General features: G+C 38.1%; 1 protein-coding gene and 1 long non-coding RNA gene across 2 annotated transcripts in view; one reads left to right on the top strand and one right to left on the bottom strand.

The window, feature by feature from the left end:
- TTN (titin) overlaps window positions 1-24,538 on the top strand; it is a 271,326-nt gene that overhangs the window by 28,041 nt on the left and 218,747 nt on the right. Inside the window, 22 exon segments of the mRNA XM_037740043.1 lie at window positions 529-762; window positions 874-1,118; window positions 2,024-2,295; window positions 2,411-2,575; window positions 2,674-2,842; window positions 2,942-4,635; window positions 4,790-5,071; window positions 5,512-5,778; window positions 5,875-6,147; window positions 6,260-6,523; window positions 6,613-6,873; window positions 8,518-8,778; window positions 9,314-9,577; window positions 9,665-9,925; window positions 10,045-10,305; window positions 11,123-11,383; window positions 11,787-11,928; window positions 12,018-12,183; window positions 13,292-13,523; window positions 15,088-15,372; window positions 15,594-15,719; window positions 20,796-20,984. Of these exon segments, the coding sequence (XP_037595971.1) occupies window positions 529-762; window positions 874-1,118; window positions 2,024-2,295; window positions 2,411-2,575; window positions 2,674-2,842; window positions 2,942-4,635; window positions 4,790-5,071; window positions 5,512-5,778; window positions 5,875-6,147; window positions 6,260-6,523; window positions 6,613-6,873; window positions 8,518-8,778; window positions 9,314-9,577; window positions 9,665-9,925; window positions 10,045-10,305; window positions 11,123-11,383; window positions 11,787-11,928; window positions 12,018-12,183; window positions 13,292-13,523; window positions 15,088-15,372; window positions 15,594-15,719; window positions 20,796-20,984 (6,574 nt within the window).
- Window positions 28-3,065, bottom strand: LOC119471904. The gene is made up of 2 exons (XR_005201003.1): window positions 1,243-3,065; window positions 28-153 (listed from the first exon to the last, which is right to left on the bottom strand). It is a non-coding gene; the product is annotated as an uncharacterized LOC119471904 (long non-coding RNA).

Raw genomic sequence — 24,538 nt, 5'->3', positions numbered from 1 at the left:
AAAATAATGACCAACCAAACCATTTCATAAATTATACTTTCCTTTCTTTGTTTGATATTTTCATTTTCAAGTGATAAGATCAGGGTTAGACAACAATTAGTAGTTCCAAGTTCACTGCTGCTAAGTTTCTTTAATCTTCATTGTATGTTGCAACTATGAGTTTAGAAATAGAGATAACATATATGCCAAAAATGTCACTTTAGAAATAGGGATTACAATATATTAAGGAAAAGACAAATATTAGCACAGTTAAGTTCATTAATGCCAAGCTCTCTTCATCTGTGTGATAAGCTACTGTAACCTCTAACCCAAATCTAACTCCTACTTTTGGAATACCTTTTTACCCAAGATGCCACAGCATTCACTGGGAAAGATGACCATAATGCAGATTTAAAAAAAATAAACCAAAAGTCTTCTAGACTCTTCTCCCAGCTAAAAACTTCAACAATCTAGCATAGATACATATCCTTACATAATTTCTATCAGTAAGGATATATATTTTTAACAGACCATAATCTTTTTGCATAGGAATTCCATATTTCTTCATTTGAAGAGAGACTTATTAAAGAAATTGAATATAGAATAATAAAGACTACATTAGAAGAACTTCTTGAAGAAGATGGAGAAGAAAAGATGGCAGTTGACATTTCTGAATCTGAAGCTGTTGAATCAGGATTTGATTTAAGAATCAAGAATTACAGAATTCTTGAGGGGATGGGTGTCACTTTTCATTGCAAGATGTCTGGATATCCATTGCCAAAGGTAAAATATAAGCATTTATTATACCTCCTTTCCTCAGTAAAGATACAAGTTGGTTACAATATAACTATTGGATATAAATTTTATTCATACATGCATGGGTATTCTTTGCAGATTGCTTGGTACAAAGATGGCAAGCGCATCAAACATGGAGAAAGATACCAAATGGACTTTCTACAAGATGGCAGAGCTAGTCTGCGTATACCTGTTGTTCTTCCAGAAGATGAAGGAATCTACACTGCATTTGCCAGCAATATTAAAGGAAATGCAATTTGTTCAGGGAAATTGTATGTGGAACCTGCTGCACCACTTGGAGCTCCGACTTACATCCCCACACCAGAGCCAGTGAGCAGAATCAGGTAAGACTTGTAACAATTTGGATTATTTAGTATGTAAAATTATTTTTAAAACACCAAATACCTTAGTAGTAAGTTGCTATTGTGTAAGAAGAAAATCGAGGGCTAAGATGGCACAGAAACTTACCATTGGCAACACCAACAGCTGCCAAGAGTTTTTTTACTGCCCCTATGTAAGATGAGCAAAGAATTTTCATCAGCGTAACATACTATTTATTTTCCTAGTACTATAGCTATTATAACAATAGCTCTTATTTGACACCTGATTTTTACATATGTAAATTTATGCAACAGCCCTGCAATAAATAGATCATTGTTACTGGTTTGGAAATAGGAACACTGAAGCCCTGGGAATCTATGAAAATTGCCTTAATTCATCCAGCCTGTAAGTGGTGGTGTCAGCATCATTCAAACTCTAAGTCAGTCTGGCTGTAGTGTGTAGGTAGAGTCTTGCTTTTCTTTGTTTTGTTTCCAGATATGATTTCTATGTTTTCCTCCTCTGAGATTAAAAAAAAAAGGTGCATTTTTATTTTTCCATAAATATATTTATTGGTTTCCTTCACCAACCAACATTTATTAGGATGTTTTGGTAGTCGAATCAAAAAAGTCAGGTGACTGATTAAATCCAAGTGGTAAGGAAAAGAGAGTATTAAGGATTATTCCATGATTTTTGAGCCTGGGTACCTGGATGTACTGAATACCAGCCAAAATTGAGAATATAGGAAAAACATAGCTGTGGGGGCAACAATAATATATTCTATTTTAGATCCAAATGAGTTTGAGGCGCCCTCTAATATACTCAAGAAGTAAATTCTAAAATAACATGAATAATGAATAAAACAAATGAAGTTTGTTTTGCTGAGTTTTCTTTATGCCTCGTGAAAATATCGTTTGTCTTTGTTTTGCAGATCTCTCTCTCCACGTTCAGTGAGCAGGTCTCCTATACGCATATCTCCTGCAAGGATGTCCCCTGCAAGGATGTCTCCTGCGCGGATGTCCCCTGCAAGAATGTCCCCTGGACGTAGGCTGGAGGAGACAGATGAGTCACAACTTGAGAGACTGTATAAACCAGTCTTTGTGTTAAAACCTGCTTCTTTCAAATGTTTAGAAGGGCAAACTGCCAGATTTGACTTAAAAGTTGTTGGCAGACCTATGCCAGAGACCTTCTGGTTTCATGATGGTATGATAAGTTTTTGCTCATTAATCATAAAAACACAAAAACAAGCTTATGTATGTGTCTGACAATTTTCAAAAACTATTTTAAGATCTACTTTCTTTTAAACATATCTTCACAGGCCAGCAAATTGTCAATGACTATACCCATAAAGTAGTCATTAAAGAAGATGGTACTCAATCACTGATTATTGTCCCTGCCACACCCAGTGATTCTGGAGAATGGACTGTGGTTGCCCAAAACAGGGCAGGAAGATCTTCAATTTCAGTGATTTTAACTGTGGAAGGTAAAATGAAATAAAATAAAAATAAACAAATTTTATCATCACTTGGGCTATAAACAGGTATTTCAGTCTTACTCTAAATCACGACCTTTCTCTTTCAGCTGTGGAACATCAGTTAAAACCAATGTTTGTGGAAAAACTGAAAAACGTCAATATAAAAGAGGGTTCCCGACTTGAAATGAAAGTCAGAGCTACGGGTAACCCCAACCCTGACATTGTATGGTTGAAAAATAGTGACATCATTGTGCCTCATAAATATCCCAAAATCAGGTAAGTTTGGAAATAACAAAGCTAAGCTCTTTATACAAATCCAATAACCAAGGAAGCTATACCACTATATTGATGATTCCCTTCCCCAACTTTTTTTAGAATTGAGGGAACCAAGGGAGAAGCTGCCCTTAAAATCGATTCAATTGTCAGCCAAGATTCTGCCTGGTATACTGCAACTGCTATTAATAAGGCTGGCAGAGACACTACAAGATGCAAAGTAAATGTGGAAGTTGAGTTTGCAGAGCCTGAACCAGAGAGAAAGTTAATCATCCCACGGGGGACATATAGAGCAAAGGAGATTGCAGCCCCAGAACTGGAGCCCCTCCATTTGCGATATGGTCAAGAGCAATGGGAAGAAGGTGATCTCTATGATAAAGAGAAACAACAGAAACCATTTTTCAAGAAAAAACTCACCTCCTTACGACTTAAGCGCTTTGGTCCTGCCCACTTTGAATGCAGGCTAACACCCATTGGTGACCCAACAATGGTGGTGGAGTGGCTCCATGATGGAAAGCCACTTGAAGCAGCCAACAGGCTCCGCATGATCAATGAATTTGGGTACTGCAGCCTTGATTATGGTGTTGCATATTCTAGAGACAGTGGTATCATTACTTGCAGAGCCACTAACAAATATGGAACAGATCATACCTCTGCTACTCTTATTGTTAAAGATGAGAAAAGTCTTGTGGAAGAATCCCAGTTGCCTGAAGGGAGGAAAGGCTTACAGAGAATTGAAGAATTAGAGAGAATGGCTCATGAAGGTGCACTTACAGGTGTAACAACAGATCAGAAAGAAAAGCAAAAGCCAGACATTGTCTTGTTCCCAGAGCCAGTTAGAGTACTCGAAGGGGAGACTGCAAGGTTCCGCTGCAGAGTAACAGGATACCCTCAGCCCAAAGTCAACTGGTACCTCAATGGACAGCTCATCCGCAAAAGCAAAAGGTTCAGAGTTCGCTATGATGGCATCCATTACCTGGACATTGTGGATTGCAAATCATATGATACGGGTGAAGTGAAGGTCACTGCAGAAAATCCCGAAGGTGTGATAGAGCATAAAGTGAAGCTTGAGATTCAGCAGAGGGAAGATTTTAGGTCTGTCCTTAGGCGAGCTCCTGAACCAAGGCCTGAGTTTCATGTACACGAACCAGGAAAGCTTCAGTTTGAAGTACAAAAAGTAGATAGACCTGTTGACACCACTGAAACCAAAGAAGTTGTGAAATTGAAAAGGGCTGAAAGAATTACCCATGAAAAAGTGCCCGAAGAGTCGGAAGAGCTGCGCAGTAAATTCAAGCGCAGAACGGAAGAGGGCTATTATGAAGCCATTACTGCTGTGGAGCTCAAGTCTCGAAAGAAGGATGAATCCTATGAGGAACTCCTCAGGAAGACAAAAGATGAGCTTCTCCACTGGACCAAAGAGTTAACTGAAGAGGAAAAGAAAGCCCTTGCTGAAGAAGGCAAAATCACAATTCCAACTTTTAAACCTGATAAAATTGAACTAAGTCCTAGTATGGAGGCTCCCAAAATCTTTGAAAGAATCCAAAGCCAAACAGTGGGCCAAGGATCTGATGCACACTTCCGGGTCAGAGTCGTGGGGAAACCAGACCCTGAATGTGAATGGTACAAAAATGGTGTCAAAATTGAACGATCCGACCGGATCTACTGGTACTGGCCTGAAGACAATGTTTGTGAATTGGTCATAAGAGATGTGACTGCTGAGGACTCTGCCAGCATCATGGTAAAAGCCATTAACATAGCTGGAGAAACATCCAGTCACGCATTCTTACTTGTCCAAGGTAATTTGAATATCTTTCTTTTAATGGATATGTCTTTGCATTCATGAATATCCATGAATGTGTTTCCTTTTATTTTTTTCCCCATTCCTCATATTGTGAATTTTATTTAATATAATATGCTCTCCCCTTTCCCCTCCCCACCTTTTTCTTGTAGCCAAGCAATTGATCACTTTCACACAGGAATTACAAGATGTTGTTGCTAAGGAAAAAGACACCATGGCAACCTTTGAATGTGAAACTTCAGAACCATTTGTCAAAGTGAAATGGTATAAAGATGGTGTGGAAGTTCATGAGGGAGATAAATACAGGATGCACTCTGACAGAAAGGTTCACTTCCTCTCTGTACTGACCATTGACACATCTGATGCTGAAGATTACAGCTGTGTACTTGTGGAAGATGAAAATGTCAAAACAACTGCTAAACTTATTGTTGAAGGTATTCAACAATGAAGGATTTCATTGTTTACCTAAGGTTTAAAGTCACCCTTAGCATGTGATAAAATTAGCTATGCAATTTTTCTTTCATAAAAACAATTATTTGGAAGTTAGCTATAAGTTTCATAGCCAGAATAATGAATTTGTATTCCTAATTAAGAATACTAACAATTTGACCATTTGGATTTTTAAAATAATACTACCCTGATTTTTAACTTTCAGGTTTTTTATTGAAACATAACTCTCTACTTTCAAAAATATTCAAAAATTAAAATAACTGCTTCTTACTGAAAATGTATTTCTTAGCCCAGCAGCAGGTAGATGTTAAGAATATTCCTGATAGTATGGGGGACATAAGAGATATACAAGACATTGTCTCCATCCTAAGTCTAGATGCATACCTCTGGAGAAATTGATTTCTCCTTCTGTTTTACACTTCAGGTGCAGTTGTTGAGTTTGTGAAAGAGCTTCAGGACATAGAAGTTCCAGAATCATATTCAGGAGAATTAGAGTGTATTGTATCCCCGGAAAATATAGAAGGAAAATGGTATCATAACAATGTGGAGCTTAAATCCAATGGCAAATACACAATTACATCTCGTCGTGGACGTCAGAACCTCACAGTCAAGGATGTAACCAAAGAGGACCAGGGAGAATACAGCTTTGTCATCGACGGGAAAAAGACAACCTGTAAACTAAAGATGAAACGTAAGTCTTTCCATTCTTGTCAGCCTGCAATGAGCATCATTATGATTTATTGATAAAAACTGAGCATAAAATTATTTTTCTGCCTGTATTTTACAGCCCGCCCCATTGCTATCCTACAAGGACTTAGTGACCAAAAAGTCTGTGAGGGCGACATTGTTCAACTTGAAGTTAAAGTCTCCTTGGAAAATGTGGAAGGCGTCTGGATGAAAGACGGCCAAGAAGTGCAGCCCAGTGACAGGGTTCACATTGTGATAGACAAACAATCTCACATGCTGCTCATTGAAGACATGACTAAGGAAGATGCTGGACATTACTCTTTCACCATCCCAGCCCTTGGGCTCTCCACCAGTGGGCGCGTCTCTGTCTATAGTGAGTCCTACTTATACAATTTTATGTTTACTCTATCAATCGATGTAAAGAACTTTAAGGAGCAGACATTTCAAACAAAATTCATTCATCTTGTGCTTGTACGATTTTGCAGGTGTGGACGTGATAACACCTCTAAAAGATGTTAACGTGATTGAAGGCACCAAGGCTGTGCTTGAATGTAAAGTCTCAGTCCCTGATGTGACTTCTGTTAAGTGGTACTTAAATGACGAACAAATTAAGCCTGATGACCGTGTGCAGGCCATCGTGAAAGGCACTAAACAGCGACTAATCATTAACCGAACTCATGCTTCAGACGAAGGACCTTACACACTGATGGTTGGCAGAGTTGAAACCACCTGTAATCTCTCTGTAGAAAGTAAGGATTATTCTACTTATCTGATAATTATTTTAAGCATTCTATTTTCCAAGTGTAATAATAACCAAAATTATTTTATTTTTTCCCAGAAATTAAAATTATCAGAGGTCTTCGTGACCTTACTTGTACAGAAACTCAAAATGTGGTGTTTGAGGTTGAGCTGTCCCACTCTGGAATCGATGTCTTGTGGAATTTTAAGGACAAGGAAATCAAACCCAGTCCTAAATATAAAATTGAAGCACATGGAAAAATATATAAATTGACAGTTCTAAATATGATGAAAGATGATGAAGGAAAATATACATTTTATGCAGGAGAAAATATGACATCTGGAAAACTTACTGTGGCAGGTTGGCATATTTTTTAACCTAAATTCTTATGAGGAATGATTGTTATCTTAAGAAATCATTATTCTTTCTCCCCCCAAACTCCTTTCAGTTTCCCACTTCCATGCCTCTGCTTATGCTACTCCCAAAGCCAATAGTACTCACAACACCATTCCCACCAGCCTAAATTACAAATGTTCTTCTAGGCCTACCTCAAGCATTACCTTCTCCATGAAGCCTTCCTTAATCTCTCCATTTGTATATGATCTCTTTCTCCTCCAACCCCCAGGATCACTTTGTATGTGCCTTTTTCATAGTTTGTATTATGCACTTGTCTTATTCCCCACTTCCTCTTTCCACACCAGTGTACAAACTCCTGGAATCTGGAATTTTATTTGTATATTCCAATATATTGCACATGACAGATAACCAATTGATGTTTGCTAAATTAAGCTTTACTTAAACTTTCTTACTCTAAAGAATTATATCCTTTTTTAACCACTCTTGCTTCTTTAGCCTTTGTTCCTTTTATTTTCTTCCTACTTTTTCATGAACTCAATGAATATTTTTTAAATACAGCTTAATGTAATTTATGATATGACATAGAAATGGGAGCAGGCTCATTCAGCAGAACTTTTTAGCTTTATAATGAAGAATAAAAAATATAAATCAATTGTCAACAGAAAACTAGAAGATATCATTAATTTGTTTGGTTCATTACAATTTTAAATATTGGGGAGTTGAGATGTTACATTCAGATCATGTTGTCCGTAACATCTCATATTGAAGCAAGTCATATGGTAATGACTTGTCTTATTTGGTATGAAAGTTTCATGGTTTATATTTACTCACATTATAAGATTTCCTCAGAGATCGAACCATGAAAAGACTTGTAAAACAAAATTTCAGATTCAGCGTTTTTATACATTTAATATAAATTACATGTTTTTAAATATGTGGAAACAGGAGCAAACTATGAACCCCACTGTAATTTCACCAAACGTTTTTAAAGTACCTACCATAGGTCAGACACTTCTAGGAACTCAGGACACAAAACTCAATAAGAAATGATTGATTTTTTTCTTGAGAAATTCATAATTTAAAAAGGACAGCTACATAAGCAACTAGCTTGTTAAAACAGTAATTATTTCTGTTAGTGGATGATAAAAGTGGGAGGCAGTGGGGCGAAACTTCATAGAATGGGTGACATTTGCCAACACAGTGATTTTTCTATACAGAAATCCAAAAATCTAGTAGAACCATTGATGACTTGGACATTTTGTTTAGCAAACTTTTATGTAGTTGAAATATCAGATTCCCAGGAAATAATCATTAAAAGACCAAGTAAATGGCTTTTCAAGAAGAAGGAATTGAGTTAGAGGCTATCCCGGTGGTATACTGTTTCAAGAATTTCATATTAATACAACAGTTGCTTTTTCTTTGCAAAACTTTTCTGATTCCAGTATTTCTCCTAATTATCAGTCATGCATACTTAGAATAAGGGATTTCTTTGGTATCACCTCAATATGGATGAAAACAATCTTATTGACATTTCATGATTTCAGAATCATGTTTTTAAATTTGATATGTTATATTTACTTGTGCAAAGACTTTCTTATTGTGTGAATATTTTTAAAGGACTCAAACAGTACTTCTCTTATTCCAAAGGTGGGGCCATCTCCAAGCCACTCACAGATCAGACTGTAGCTGAATCCCAGGAAGCTGTGTTTGAATGTGAAGTTGCCAACCCAGATTCTGAAGGCGAATGGTTGAGGGATGGCAAACACCTGCCACTGACTAACAACATCAGAAGTGAGTCTGATGGCCACAAAAGGAGACTTATCATTGCTGCCACCAAATTAGATGACATTGGAGAATACACCTACAAGGTGGCCACCTCCAAAACATCTGCCAAACTCAAAGTTGAAGGTAAGTAACATAGGATTTGTCCTTTTCAAATTATATTACATTCTTGATCCTTATCATTTTAAAAGACATAGGATATGGCCATTTTGGATACCATAAATCTTCATTTCGTAAAGTCATTATAGATCCCCTAAACCTTCCTGAGACACATACCATGATGTACAAAATTGCTTATCAAATGTGTTTATGCAAAAAAAGCCATTTCTTCAGTTAAAGCTCTCTGAAACAGCTAAATCAGACACTGATTCTCCATGCATCTTTTATCCTTCTCTAATCAGTCTATTATGCTACTAATATATAGCTATGCAAACTTCATACTAAAGCAGAGAAAAATCACTTCATTATGTACATGTCCAGTTGGATCCCAGGTTTCCCTAAATATAATCTCAGGTGTCTTTTAAAACAGAGGTGCTGTATAACTGCAAAGTGTTTGGTAGCTATTCTTTTGCAAGGTGACTAGGCAATGATCTTGTTCAGAACTTCTTTTCCTTGATGATGCCATCTATGTTTTCTAAACCAATCATAAATTTGTCTTTAGCTGTCAAAATTAAGAAGACTCTGAAGAACCTCACAGTGACAGAAACACAGGATGCTGTTTTCACTGTCGAGCTTACACACCCTAATGTCAAAGGTGTCCAGTGGATCAAAAATGGAGTTGTGCTGGAATCCAATGACAAGTATGCTATCTCTATCAAAGGAACAACTTACTCTCTGAGGATTAAAAACTGTGCCATCGTGGATGAGTCTGTTTATGGCTTCAAGCTTGGAAGGCTAGGAGCCAGTGCCAGACTGCACGTGGAGAGTAAGTTGACTTAGAAACAACTTTACAAATAGTCCATGGTTACCATTAAGTAACCCTATCACTGAATTGCTCCAACTTTCCTTTTAGCTGTCAAGATCATTAAAAAGCCAAAGGATGTGACAGCCTTGGAAAATGCCACTGTTGCCTTTGAAGTTAGTGTTTCTCATGACACTGTTCCAGTGAAATGGTTCCATAAGAATGTGGAAATTAAGCCAAGTGACAAACACAGACTGGTCTCAGAAAGGAAGGTCCACAAGCTGATGCTGCAGAACATCTCCCCCTCGGATGCTGGGGAATACACGGCTGTGGTGGGGCAATTGGAATGCAAAGCAAAACTGTTTGTGGAGAGTAAGTATCCGGCAGCCCCTACAGCCCTTTCCTTGATGAACCCCATCTATTTATTTGTTTGGTTTCCTTCATTCTTTTAATAAGTTGCATTAACTGAAGTGCTCTCTGATTTTACCAAGCATTACATATTACAAAAACCATGAAAAATATCGAGGTGCCTGAGACCAAAACTGCCTCTTTTGAGTGCGAGGTATCCCACTTCAATGTCCCTTCCATGTGGCTGAAGAATGGTGTAGAAATTGAGATGAGTGAAAAGTTCAAGATAGTTGTGCAGGGAAAACTCCACCAGCTGATCATCATGAACACCAGCACAGAGGACTCAGCAGAATACACATTTGTCTGTGGCAATGACCAAGTCAGCGCAACTCTGACAGTCACCCGTAAGTTAATATATATATATATTACATATATATGAAATATTCAGTAGATTCATTAATATTCTACATCCTTACACTTTCCTTGCTTTTAATCCACTCAAAAATCTTTGATGGGGTGGGCAGTGTGGCTCATGCCTATAATCCTAGCACTTTGGGAGACCAAGGCAGGAGAATCACTTGAGATCAGGAATTTGAGACCAGGCTGGAAAATACAGTGAGATCCTGCCTCTACCAAAACAAAAGGGGGAAAAAATTAGCTGGACATAGTGGCACACACTTGTAGTCTCAGCTACTCAGGAGGCTGAGGTGGGAGGATCACTTGGGCCCAGAAGGGCATAGTGGCACAAACTTGTAATCCCAGATACTCAGGAGGCTGAGGTGAAAGGATCACTCGGGCACCGAAGGTCAAGGCTACAGTGAGCCACGATCACAGCACTGCACTCCAGCCTGGGTGAAAAAGTGAGATCCTTTCTCAAAGAATAAAAAATAAAATTGTTAACTGAAACATCTAGTATGTGTTCACACTGAGTAAAGCACTAGTATCTCCACCTGGATAAAATGTTCCAGTTAGAGTAGCATTGAAAGGCTACCTGGAAAGATGCCTCAGCGGCTATCACTTGATCTTGCTGATCTTGCTGTTCCTTTGTGAGTTGGCATTCTCCTGTATAGTACAAGGAAAGTATCAAAGCTTATATCTCTAAACTGTAATCACCTCAACAGATATACTAAAAACATTCCCAGTTTTCATTCTGCACCTGTTATAACCCACATCATATTTACATAAAATCTCCTTGGATGTTTTTTCTTTTCTCCTTTGCAGCAATCATGATTACTTCCATGCTGAAAGACATCAACGCTGAGGAAAAAGACACCATTACTTTTGAGGTAACAGTGAACTATGAAGGCATCTCTTACAAATGGTTAAAGAATGGTGTGGAAATCAAATCAACTGACAGGTGCCAAATGAGAACGAAAAAGCTCACACACTCACTGAACATCAGAAATGTTCACTTTGGGGATGCTGCTGACTACACCTTTGTGGCTGGAAAAGCTACATCAACAGCCACACTTTATGTGGAAGGTATGGTTTCATAAATATTAGATCCATTAAAAAATGTCAGACATGCTTTATAAAATGTTAGTGTATCAGTTAACGAATGGATAAATAAAATGTGGAATAGCCATACAATGGGATATCATTCAGCAGTAAAAAGGAAGCACTACTATATGCTACAACGTGGATGAACCTTGCAAACTTTATTCTAAGTGAAAGAAGCCAGAGACCATACATAGACCACATATTGTATGATTCCATTTATGTGAAATGTCCAGAATGTTCTAAAATTATGGTGATGGCTGCGCAATGATGAATACATGGAAACACACTGAATTGTATACTTTAAGTGGGTGGATTGTATAGTATGTGAACTATATCTCAATAAAGCTGTGAAAAAATGTTAATTTTTCTACACGCTATTTTCCAGCTCGTCATATAGAATTTAGGAAACACATTAAGGACATTAAGGTTCTGGAGAAGAAGCGAGCCATGTTTGAATGTGAGGTTTCTGAACCTGACATCACTGTACAGTGGATGAAAGATGACCAGGAATTGCAGATCACAGACAGGTCGGTTGTTTTGTCTTGCGACATTCCAGTAATTCCCAGTTTCCTTTGAATCACCATATGGTAAAGTCCAATTTCCATTGCATCCATAGACTAAAGATTCAGAAGGAGAAATATGTCCACCGCCTTCTGATCCCATCCACCCGGATGTCTGATGCTGGGAAGTACACAGTGGTGGCAGGAGGCAACATGTCAACTGCAAATCTCTTTGTAGAAGGCAGAGATGTTCGCATCCGAAGCATTAAAAAGGAGGTTCAGGTATTGTCTACATACTAAATTTTTTGAAAAATCAATAGTCCATAATCTATCATTTTATATTTTAATGTTTCCTCTTTACATTTTCTAACCACAGTCCTTTAAAGAATTAAATCAGCTCATTCTTACTTGGCTTAGACTCTCTTACACTGACCTCAATTTAGCCACGGTTTCCACTCACTTAGGGAACAAGTGTGTCCCTAGCAGCTGTCTAAATACTTTAATTAAAGCAGCTGTAGAAACTTCACCATCTAATAAATGGCTGCTTGCCAAGCAGCACCAACAAGAAAAGAATTAAAATGTAAATCGTGAGGTTCACACATCAATTAGAATTAAGGAAATTAAGAACAAGGTGACATTTTCTCAGGTTTCTCTCTGTGGAGAGGCAAGTGTGGAAGTCCTTAGTGGCTAGAACTACTTTCTACGAAGTCTATAGGAAGCTCTGTCCAAGCCATGCTGGGGGCTTCTGACAAGGATGCTGGGCACTTTTGCGGTCGGCTGCATTTACAGAGCTTGTCCTCATAAGTGTCAGTCACCCCAAATGATATAATGGAGGAAACAGGTCTAGGGAAATACCAGTTGCGTTCAGCTTCATCATATTGCTCATCCCCCCAAAAAAACTAAAAATAAAAAACAGGCTTTAGAGACTGTAGACCTTAATGAAGAAACCTTCAATGAGGACTCAGGTAACCTGGAGATGTCTTCAATCATTAATTTTCCAATTCTGAACCTCAGCGTTCTCACTCTTAATAATTCCTACCTAGTCCACAAAATTATTGTTCCTAGCAAATGAAATCAAATTTTGTAATTACTTTTTAGGTAATAAAAAGCCCCCAAATGTAAAGCATCATTATATCTGTTATTAGTAATTAATAATCAAACATTTAAGGATGAAATAATTGTCTCTTTGGGGCAGTTTCTTTCCCCAGTGCAGGTATAAACACAGTTCTCTACAAAAAAAGTTTATGTACCATTTGTCCAATACTAGGCAGGAAAAATTGGAAAGTGCTATAATCAGCCAACTTATTAGATCATAATATGTTGATTTCACATACGATTCATTTGAACAGTTTTAGAAATGGATTGACTTTTTATGCTGTTTCATCAACAGGTCATTGAGAAACAGCGTGCTGTTGTTGAGTTTGAGGTCAATGAAGATGATGTTGATGCCCACTGGTATAAAGATGGCATTGAAATCAATTTTCAAGTTCAAGAAAGACACAAATATGTAGTGGAGAGAAGAATCCACCGAATGTTTATCTCTGAGACCAGACAGAGCGATGCAGGAGAATACACCTTTGTGGCAGGAAGGAACAGGAGTTCTGTCACTCTCTATGTCAATGGTATGTAGGGACAGATTTCAGCACATTTTGTGGATCCTTTCAAAATAATTCTCCCATTTAAGTCACTAAATTCTTGCAATTTGAAGGAAATGTCTAAAGAACCTATGGCATTCATGTGGTTGCAGCTACATTTGTTTTCACATTATACCTATGGAAAAGAAAGGGCAGCTGTTAAAAGACCTACTGAGCAGCTATTTCCGGAAAGCACCTGATGGCCAGATCCTCACTTGGTTGATCAACACTATTGAACACCCACTGGGTGTCGATTATCATACACCCCAGATGAACCTCTAGATTTGCCATTAAACTGTTTTAGTTCTCTGCTCTCCACCTGAACTGTTCAAGTCCTAGCAGCACTACCAAGCGAAAAGGGGCGTTTCCAACTTCTGGTTTGGAGTGCCTGGGAGAACTCAAAGGTCTGCTTTGAGACCCTGGAGGGCCTAGAGAGCCTCAGGCAATGTGGAGCTAGATCCTCTCTACCCCAAACTTTAAGAACAGGGACTCCTATTTTGGAGGGGGAATTCCACATGCTACCAAGCACTCCTGAGGAGCCTCTGAGCAGTCCTCAGGGGAGTGCTATGAAACCTCTGCTTTCCTCATTAGAAATCTTAAGGCTGAATCTCAAGCTGACCTTGTTTAGAGTCTAACCTAGATGAAAGAGAAAAGTGGATCTCTTTCCTCATCCTTCCTGTCCTTATCCTAGGCCATACCTCTCTAAATAAAATACCCCTGAGGCAGATGCAGGAACACTAGGGGTAATCTCAGGATTCGCAAAGATGAACCATATCGCCAACATTCCCTAGGTTCCTAGAAGACCAATAGTCACGGCATCCAGTTCTTACTGTCTCTATATTAGTAGTGGAGAAGCCAAGGCACAGAAAAGTAAAAATCTTTTCTATGATAGTATCAGAAACTAGCCTCACAGAAGTCATTTCTTCCAACGTCTGGGTTTCATAAGCCAGGTCCTCTCACTTATCACAGCACTAAGAATATGCTTTAGTTAGCAAAACAGGAAAGCTGAATTTTGCTAAGTCTACCTAATTGTATTTAACCAGATCTGAAATAGTATTTATTCAGTCATTCATTCAACACCTACTGATTGCATTTTACTGGCACTGGTACATAACACAATGACAATGACATAAACACAAATACTTGCAAAACAAACAAACCTGAATGGGATGAGCCTCCTCACCAGATTACTTTTGAAAATAGGTAGCACATGGAAGTTATTTTATAATTCTTTCAGGTATCCATCGCTAAGCCCCCACCCCAACCAGAAACTGGGATAATCAGGTTAACTCAGCATTCTCAGCATGCCCCCAAAATATCAAAAATATCTTTCTGAAGATATTCCCTTGGCTTGAGGACAAATTCTAAATGCTTTCTTCATTCCTAGCACAAAGATTGTTCTAATATTCTGAGGCAAGTAAAAATACCACAAAAATTCCAAAATTTTGTCTCTGGATATATAACTACCCAGCAACAAATCAATGTAGAGTTTTGCATGCTCTCCTGTATTTTTACACTTTTTCATGGGCTATTTGTCGACATTTACTCCTAGCTCCTGAACCGCCCCAAGTTCTGCAGGAGCTCCGGCCTGTCACTGTACAGTCTGGCAAGCCTGCCCGCTTCTGTGCTATGATATCCGGCAGACCACAGCCCAAAATTTCCTGGTACAAGGAAGAGCAGCTGCTTTCCACTGGCTTCAAGTGCAAATTTCTTCATGATGGGCAAGAGTACACACTTTTGCTAATTGAAGCCTTCCCAGAGGATGCGGCAGTCTATACCTGTGAAGCCAAGAATGACTATGGAGTTGCCACAACATCAGCTTCACTCTCAGTGGAAGGTGGGAATGCCTTGCTACTTCCCAGCTTAAAAACCTAACAAGCAGGCTTTTGTGCTTTCCCAGTGCATTAAAAAATACAATTTGGAGCTCATAAAAGTAGACTTCTACCCAACTTTGAAAGCACTCTGCTGTGAAATAAATTAAGATAAACCTACATGCTCCCTTCTGTGACGTCTCCATGGTGACTTAATCATGACAAATCTTGTGGTTTCTTTCTTTAGTTCCAGAAGTTGTGTCTCCCGATCAGGAAATGCCTGTTTATCCTCCTGCTATCATCACCCCACTTCAGGACACTGTCACTTCTGAAGGGCAGCCAGCCCGTTTTCAATGCCAGGTTTCTGGAACAGGTAGGTTTAAAAACAAAGAATTATATGGGAAAAACATTCTCTGACCTTTTCCTCCATCACAAACGTCTCTCATGCATAATTTGAAGGTTAATGGAAATCTAGCAGAAAACTTATTTCAATTATTAAATTAAGAATTAGATAAGTGTTTTTCACTATTTTGTGCCCTTAAAAATGGTTAAGCGTTTATGTTATGTGTTCTTTATCACAATAAAAAATTAGATACATGTTTTTCACTAATCTTAAAAAAGGTCATGTTCCCTTTATGATTGTAGCTGCACTTAAATTTCTTAATTGATAAAATACAATGACAAACTAAAATTATTATTAGATTAATTATAATGGCATCTACATATATTTCAAAAGAATAATACATTTATATAAGACATTATTCAGTCTACAGACAATGCTTGTGTGGAAGGTATCCTTTGGAAAACAATACTCTATAGTGGTCAAAAGTCGGGGCTTTATGGTCAAAGATGCTGGATTTGAATCTTGCCTTCAATATGTGACTTTAGGCAAATATATCATTCCTCTGGTTCTCTTTCTCTCATGAATACATTAAGTAAACTATTGCATCCAATCCTAGAAAGTATATTTTATAAGGCTAGGAATTCTGTTTCAGTACCTAGAGTTTGGCATCTGAAAAGTAGTACCTGCCAGAAGGTAAGCTCTATGAAAGCAAGAGTGAATCCTTGCCCTAGAATATCACCTGGTACATAGTAGATACTCAGTAAATAGTTGTCGATTGGACAAATTAATGATTGTTAAATGAATATTATCAAACACTTAAGATTATTATCAAGATTAAATTAGGTAACCCAAGTTAGTATATAGTATAGTGCCCATCATACAGTAATCAATCAGAGTTACCTGTGACCATTTTTAATTGGGGCATGATTCTCAAGTACCACCAGCCAGTTCCCTCATCCCAGGAATCTGATCTTTGTGGAATGAGACAAGATATGTAGAACCACTTCAAGTCAATTATGATTATAGACAGACCTCAGATAGAGACAAGATAAATCAAATGAATGTATGATCCATTTATCCCAAATGAAAATCACTGTCTAATTTTCTTGGCTTTTGTATACCACCAACCAAAGGGAAACTCTCAAAGCTTGGACACCTTCCAGCACTCTGACCCAAAAGTAATTGCAAAGCTTTATTTTTTTGTTTATTATGCTTCTCCCATTAGTGTATAATCCAGTCTCTACCTTGTCAAGGTTTATTTTTCTAAACACGTTAGTACTTCAGTTGGTCTTCTGACCTGATGATTTCCTCCTCAGGAATGGAGATGGTGATCTAGAAACCCAATGGACCTATTTGATTTTATGAGCATAATTAAAAGATATAATGTATGTAAAGCACCTATAGGCATGGCTGCCAAGTAACTGGGGCTCAATACATTCATTTTATTATAGCCATAGAAAGGAATTATATAAACATCAATACTTAGTATTGGGTGACCAGCATGGACAAATATCATAGACTATATACTTGAGGCATAGTGTTCAAGAAATATTAAATATTAATAAATGAGGACCGATTTGATAATATCCTACTAACACAACAAATTAAAAAATGTATTTTAAAAGCAAAGTCACTAAAACTACACTAAATAATTTATCAATTTATTTAATTTTAGAGGAATTTTTTATATAAACATACATATATACATCATCCAAATTAGTAATATTTGTCTTAACTATATTGGTATTGTGCTTTTAAATCTATAACATATTAACATATTATAGTATTGCTTGCAGAAATATACATGAAGCACTCTATAAGACACCAGTTGGGGTAGAAAGAGAAAGAGAAAACTTCACTATCTTTTCTGTATGACCGATGTCTTTAAAAGTTTGTATAGGCTTTGTAAACTCAGAAGATCATTAACTTCCTATGTGTGGTAATATTTGTACACATATAGTGGTCTTAGCACCCTCTTATAAATTTATTTTCTGTATGAAAGAAATTAAATTCACTAAATAAAATGCCATTTCAAAAACTTATCAACTCACATAGTGTCACATCACTAGGACTAAAAATATTTACACAAATTTCCTCTGGTCAGGTATTGCCTTAAGTAAGCATAGCCCTGCTTTCCACAAATTGGAAATAAATTGGGAGTCTTCAGAGGCCCCTTTTCCATGTTTTGTGGGGAAGCAGTACTTTCTGAAACATGAAACGTGGGCCTGAGCAACCAGGTGCTAACAGTGAAAATGTTACCTATTGAAGGTCTCCAGTGCCACCTACTGGTAGAGGAACAATCTGAGAAAGCAGAATCTTAACACAAAAAAGCTAGGTTTTTGCTAATGTTTATTCCCACAGTGTCATTTGGAGAGTTATAGAGTGACAGAGAGCCAAATAAAATGATGAATAATTAGTCTAGAAACTATACTGTTCATTATTCGTTTAAGCATCTGGGAAATTTTTATTCTACCATTTACTGTTTCCCTGCTACTGAGACATTACCCTAGGTGCTGGGTTGCACAGATCTTGCTCTTGCTTTTAAGGAGCTCAACATGTAGGTGAGGAGATGCATGCACACAACTAGATCCCAAGGTTGTAAGTGCTATTAGCAGGCCCACATATTCATCATTCTCTGTCCAGGAGAGAGACACAGGAAGATGTATAAACTGAGCACTGAAAAATAAGTAGGGCCATTGAACACAGCGGCATCCTAGGAAGAGAAAACAACATCTCCAAGTCATCAGAACTTGAAAGGACACTTAATGTGCTAGAACTGAGTGGTTTAAGTATTGTTGGAAGGTGATATCATGAGCGATGAGAAGGCTGGAAAATACGGCAAAGGCCGGGCTAAAGTTTTTGTTATTCTATGCTGAAGATTTTGGAATTGATCTTGTTTACACTGAGGAGCCACTGAAGGATTTTTAAGCCCCTGGGTAATGTGATCAGGTTCGCTTTTTAGAAACAATATTGTGGCCGGGGGTGGTGGCTCACGCCTGTAATCCCAGCACTTTGGGAGGCCGAGGCGGGTGGATCACGAGGTCAAGAGATCAAGACCATCCTGGTCAACATGGTGAAACCCCGTCTCTACTAAAAATACAAAAAATTAGCTGGGCATGGTGGCACGTGCCTGTAATCCCAGCTACTCAGGAGGCTGAGGCAGGAGAATTGCCTGAACCCAGGAGGCGGAGGTTGCGGTGAGCCGAGATCGCGCCATTGCACTCCAGCATGGGTAACAAGAGCGAAACTCCCTCTCCAAAAAAAAAAAAAAAAGAATATTGTGGTAGGGAAAGAAGGAATGGGCAGATGTGGGAGGCTAGACTGGCAGTCAGGAACTGGAGAGAGGTTATTACAATAGGCCTGGAGAGTGTGGAAGAAGCCTTCAGCCAGGGGAGTCAAGGGAGAGAAGTGAGGTATTGGAGGAGTAATCAGAAGGTAAGATTGGAGAAGAGTGGCCTCATAGAAGCCGCGAGAGGCCAATGAGCAACACTGATCGCGGCATCGCAGTCACAAGCACCAAGTCCACTACCAAGAAAGGCTTCACATGTTAACTCATTTATTGTGGGCGGTTCATGACCAGTGGTAGTTCATGTGTATCCTGGTGCCTCGTTCAGTTTACCAAAGGAAGAAGCTGTCAGCAGGAATAAGTAGAGAACCTTGTAAGAGGATGTACCAAACTATTCATTCTTCCCCTGCCATTAATTATCACACCACGCGCGTGTGCACACACACACACACACACACACACACGCACCCCTTCACATAAACTAAATAGTGATGGTGTTCCCTGTTATATCACATGGCCCTGTCTTCTGGTGTGTTATTGAAGACAACATTGCTTCTGTCTGTGATGTTAGATATTCTTGCTATAATAACTGGCTTGTGCCAGTGGCTTATAAAGCCCTTTCATGTGTATTATATCATTTAATTCTCACAGCAATTATATGCAATAAATAACCCATAAATTATTATGCACACCATTTTACAAATGAAAAGACTGATCCAGAAAGCTCAAATGACATGTCCAAGGTCACACAGCTGACAAGTTGTAGTGTCAGGATTTCATTTTCTACTTTACCTTACTATGTAAGGAACTGAACAGATTTGTTACTCTAAGAGGAGAACGTGCATTTATAAACAACTACCATCATGGGAAGGAGAGTAACTTTTATAGACCAATATTGGCATTAAAATGCAGACAAATGCTAGGTAATTGAACTGTTAGAAGATCGTCTTGGATGATATTTAGACAATGAAGTAGTATAGTGACTGTGCTCTATAAACAAGGTGGCTTTGATTTTGGCTATTCAAACAATTAACTAAAATTAGAGTGCATATCACTTGCAATTATTACGACATAATAACGTGGTCTTTGTCTGTGATTTGAGTTTTTATTTTCTATTATTTTAGGATGGTTCCAATCCTTATACATAAATAGCTAGCTTTATTATAATGTATTATAACTGCCACTCTGAAAAGTGTTAAATGTATCTAAGATGCTTAAATACCATAAATCTCCCTCTTTATTTAAAAGATTATTTTCTGTACAATTATTTGTGCCATATATACTGCTGTGCTGAAACCTTTTGCTCATTAGGAACAAAAATAGAGATTTTTTTTCCTTCAGCCTTCAAAGGCAACTATTTTAGACTTTTCATATTTTGATCTTCTCAGCTCTCTTTGTGATCGATCTTTCTGCAAACCAAAAGTGGAGATTTTTCTCACTGTCTGTCCCAGAAGGCAACTACAAGCCCAGATCAAACCCTTCATGATGACTGTTCTCAGGACTATCTTTTTCTCAAAGTCACTGAATATGTCAAAATCCCTGCTTCCACTGCATGACATGCAAATGTCTAAGAATGTTACTGAAATTCTATCATTTTAACATTACAACCAGTTCAACCATAGAACAAGCTATATTTTTCTAGAATCATGTTTCCTTCTTGAAGATGAATAGTGGATATGGCATACCCAGATAAAAGAATGATGTTATTAGGTCAAATATGAAATATAGTCACTAGTATTATTAACATTGTGTTTGCAGGTAATATTTTAAAAATCCACTCGTTTTTGTGGTCAAAGTATCTCTCTTCTTTTGTGTTACAGATCTTAAAGTGTCTTGGTACAGCAAAGACAAGAAAATCAAGCCATCTCGGTTCTTTAGAATGACTCAATTTGAAGACACCTACCAACTGGAAATTGCCGAAGCTTTTCCAGAAGATGAAGGAACGTACACTTTTGTTGCTAGTAATGCTGTAGGCCAAGTGTCAAGCACAGCCAGCCTGAGCCTGGAAGGTAGAGTAAAACAACTTTCAGAACCCCATTTAAATATAGATCGAATCTTACAATGTCCGTAACAATTACTCAAGAGTTCATGTAAATCACTGTTGTTCCTACCATTCTCTTCTAATTCAACTAATTATTTCCATGTTATATGCCATGTTCTCGCTTCTCCTTTACCACTTTTCATTGTGAATCATAAACCCTCATGTTTTATTTGGCCCTGCTTTTTCTCTGTAACAATTCGTAATATATTGCTGCTGTCACCTGCTGTCATGCTTCCTGATCAGCATGAATCAGAAGGGGGTGAAACATGCTGAAGAAATAGGTAGATTTGTTTTCTCATTTCGCTAAGATAAAAATTACATTTTAAAAACATCTAAGAGTATTATAATCCTGTCATCATGCTGACACAATTTTGACTTCACAAAAGCTAGACAGTTTCAGGTCTGTACACCAGTGAGTTATATTCACCATCCTTTCAAGATGTCTTAGTGTTGAGGACTCCAGTCCTATGGTTTAACATTTATGTTAATTAGGGCTCTTAAACTGTGATCAGAAACACTTCCTCAGTAATGGGGCACTTTGATTCAAACAAGGATGGCATTTTTATATAGTGGGACTATTTTTCCTGAGCAAATATAGTCTATGTAATATTAAGTACACACAAATACATAAGAATTCAGAGAAACTTCCTTTTTTTCTTAATTTTGCACATTAACCGTAACTAGATGTTTTTTAAATAATGAATTTAAAGTGGTTTATAAAATAGAAAAGCTGACTTTACAACCAGAAGAAGAAAGAAAAGAATACCCAAATCCTGCTGGGTATCCACTATTGCCTTCATGAACAATGTAGTGAAGCTCCTTAGCCCATTCATGTCTCAGCTTGCTTCTCTCAGAAATGGAGGTAAACTTGTGTGACTTCGAATCAATAGTGACATACAATGACAAGGCATTAGGATTGGACTGAATTCTAGCCCATTATTGAAATTTGTGACAAATCTGTAGACAACTCCAAATGAGTTCTGGTTTCAATGCAAGGTAAGACATTAAAAATTGGTATGCTTCTTTTCAGGATTTAGCAAATTTGAAGAAAATACATCAAACTCCCAATGGCATGTCTCTTTATCAGTTTCATTTAAGAAGGAGTCCCTTGGCCAAAAGCCCATCTTCATCCAGCCTCTGTCAAGCCTCAGGGTGCACAGCGGGGAGACAGTCAGATTTCATGCGAGGGTTTCTGGCATTCCCAAGCCAGAAATCCAATGGTTTCATAACCAGCAGTTAATTCTACCATCAAAAGATATAGTTTTCCATTTTGAGGAGTCCACAGGCATGGCTTTAATGCTTATAGTTGATGCTTACTCAGAGCATGCTGGGCAGTACTCTTGCAAAGCAGCCAATAGTGCTGGGGAAGCCACTTGTGCAGCTACACTCACAGTGACTCCAAAAGGTAAAGCCCATCTCGCTTCAACAACTTTGATTTGCTGTATACTTCTCAGTTCCACTGTTACTAATGAGAGTCTCTGATGTTTGTTTTATTGCATACTGTGGTTAGTCCATAACTTACTAATAAAATAACATACAGTAACTCTCCCCAGGTCATTATGGGTTAACATATATACTTTGAATTTCATTGAAGTATGTTTTCTGTGCACTGGAAAACCAGTAATTATTTTATTAGGCACTATCTTTGCTTGGCTTTTTTGCTCTTCTAAGCAATGTTGTATTATTGCATCATTAAATGATCTATTTGCTGATTATTACTTATAAAGCATATGGTAGAGGGAGAGTAAATGCTGCCCCAAATATTGTCAGCTAGAGAAAGAGAGATAGAAAGAGAGACTGGGTCACTTTGAATAACTCAAATGACAACAGAAAGAAGGAACCAGATATTGTATAGCATCCGCATGAGCCTTCGTCAACCACTCATCACTGGATCACTGGGAATGAATTTTCTTTTGTGTGATCTTGACATCCTACAGCATACTGCATTTGGCATGCTGCTTCCAAGTGACAATTATGTCTTTCATCTTCATCTTTCATGCCATTTTGTGTTACTAACATGGGCAAGTGACAAAACTTAGATCTTAATATTCTTTTCTTTTTCTTGTCACTTGATTATACAGTGCAAGTCCTAGATAGGCAAAGTTCTGGGAAAGATGTAAGAGAGTCCACCAAGTCCCAGGCAGTGGCAGATTCCTCTTTCACAAAGGAGGAGAGCAAAATATCTCAAAAGGAAATTAAGTCATTTCAAGGATCATCATATGAATATGAAGTGCAGGTTTTTGAAAGTGTATCTCAAAGTTCCACCCACACAGCTGCGTCCATTCAAGATGTACAGATGCGCCATACTGTGTCCCTTTCACAAACTGCAGAAAGCACTGATGAATGTGCTGAAGAGTCCGTGGGTGAGGCACCCAAGATTCTCCTGCATCTTCAGGACGTCACTGTAAAGTGCGGTGACACGGCTCAATTCCTCTGTGTTTTAAAAGATGATTCTTTCATCGATGTAACCTGGACTCATGAAGGTGCAAACATAGAGGAATCCGAGAGACTGAAGCAATCACAAAATGGAAATATTCAGTTTCTTACCATATGTAATGTTCAGCTGGTAGACCAAGGACTATACAGCTGCATTGTACACAATGACTGTGGAGAGAGGACAACGTCAGCAGTACTAAGTGTAGAAGGTGGTTAATTGATTTTTAGCTATGACTTGCTTCATTTCATCCTCATCGCTTTATGCAGCTTTTCTGCCAAGCAAATTGAATCAATGAATATATTAATTAGAATATCTCTAAACTAGCACCTTATTAATAAATGACTTCTGAAAGTCAGCCAAATCATTGGCCAAGATTATCCTGAAAATTTAACTTACCTGTCTGGATTCAGAAAGTTTAACTTTCAAAAGGAGGTTAGGAAGCAAAGGTTTATTTCCTATGTGCTATATTTTCTAATATTTACCAATGCGCCACCAAGAAAGTGTAGCAAAGTTAAAATATTGTAGTCTGAGAAATACTTATTGGGTATTTATTATTGTGCCAGACACTGTGGTAACTTTCAGTTTCATTGTTTTAATAGTAAGAGGTTCAACAATTCTTGTCTCCTCTTTATTTTCACATCTGGAGGTTCTAGTTGTTTACAAAGAGGCCATGAAAATAGAAAATTGGGGCTCACGCCTGTAATCCCAGCACTTTGGGAAGTTGAGACAGCCTTGAGGTCAGGCATTCAAGACCAGCCTGGCTAATATGGTGGAACCCCATCTCTACTAAAAATACAAACATTAGCCAGGCCTGTTGGTACATGCCTGTAATCCCAGCTACTCAGGAGGCTGAGGCAGAAGAATCGCTTGAACCCAGGAGGCAGAGGTTGCACTGACCCGAGATAGCATCACTGCACTCCAGCCTGGGCAACAGAGCTAGACTCAGTCTCCAAAAAAAAAAAAAAAAAGAAAGAAAATTCGGCACTAAAAATAACAAGGCTCTCTCTGGACCAAAACTGGAAGTCCCAGATATTTTTCCATAAATGATGCTTCTTTTACATGCTTTAAATCCTCCTAGAATTGTA

The sequence above is a fragment of the Cebus imitator genome, unplaced genomic scaffold, assembly GCF_001604975.1.
Source record: "Cebus imitator isolate Cc_AM_T3 unplaced genomic scaffold, Cebus_imitator-1.0 Scaffold78, whole genome shotgun sequence".
NCBI classification, from domain to species: Eukaryota; Metazoa; Chordata; class Mammalia; order Primates; family Cebidae; genus Cebus; species Cebus imitator.
This window is presented reverse-complemented; position numbering and strand designations above follow the sequence as displayed.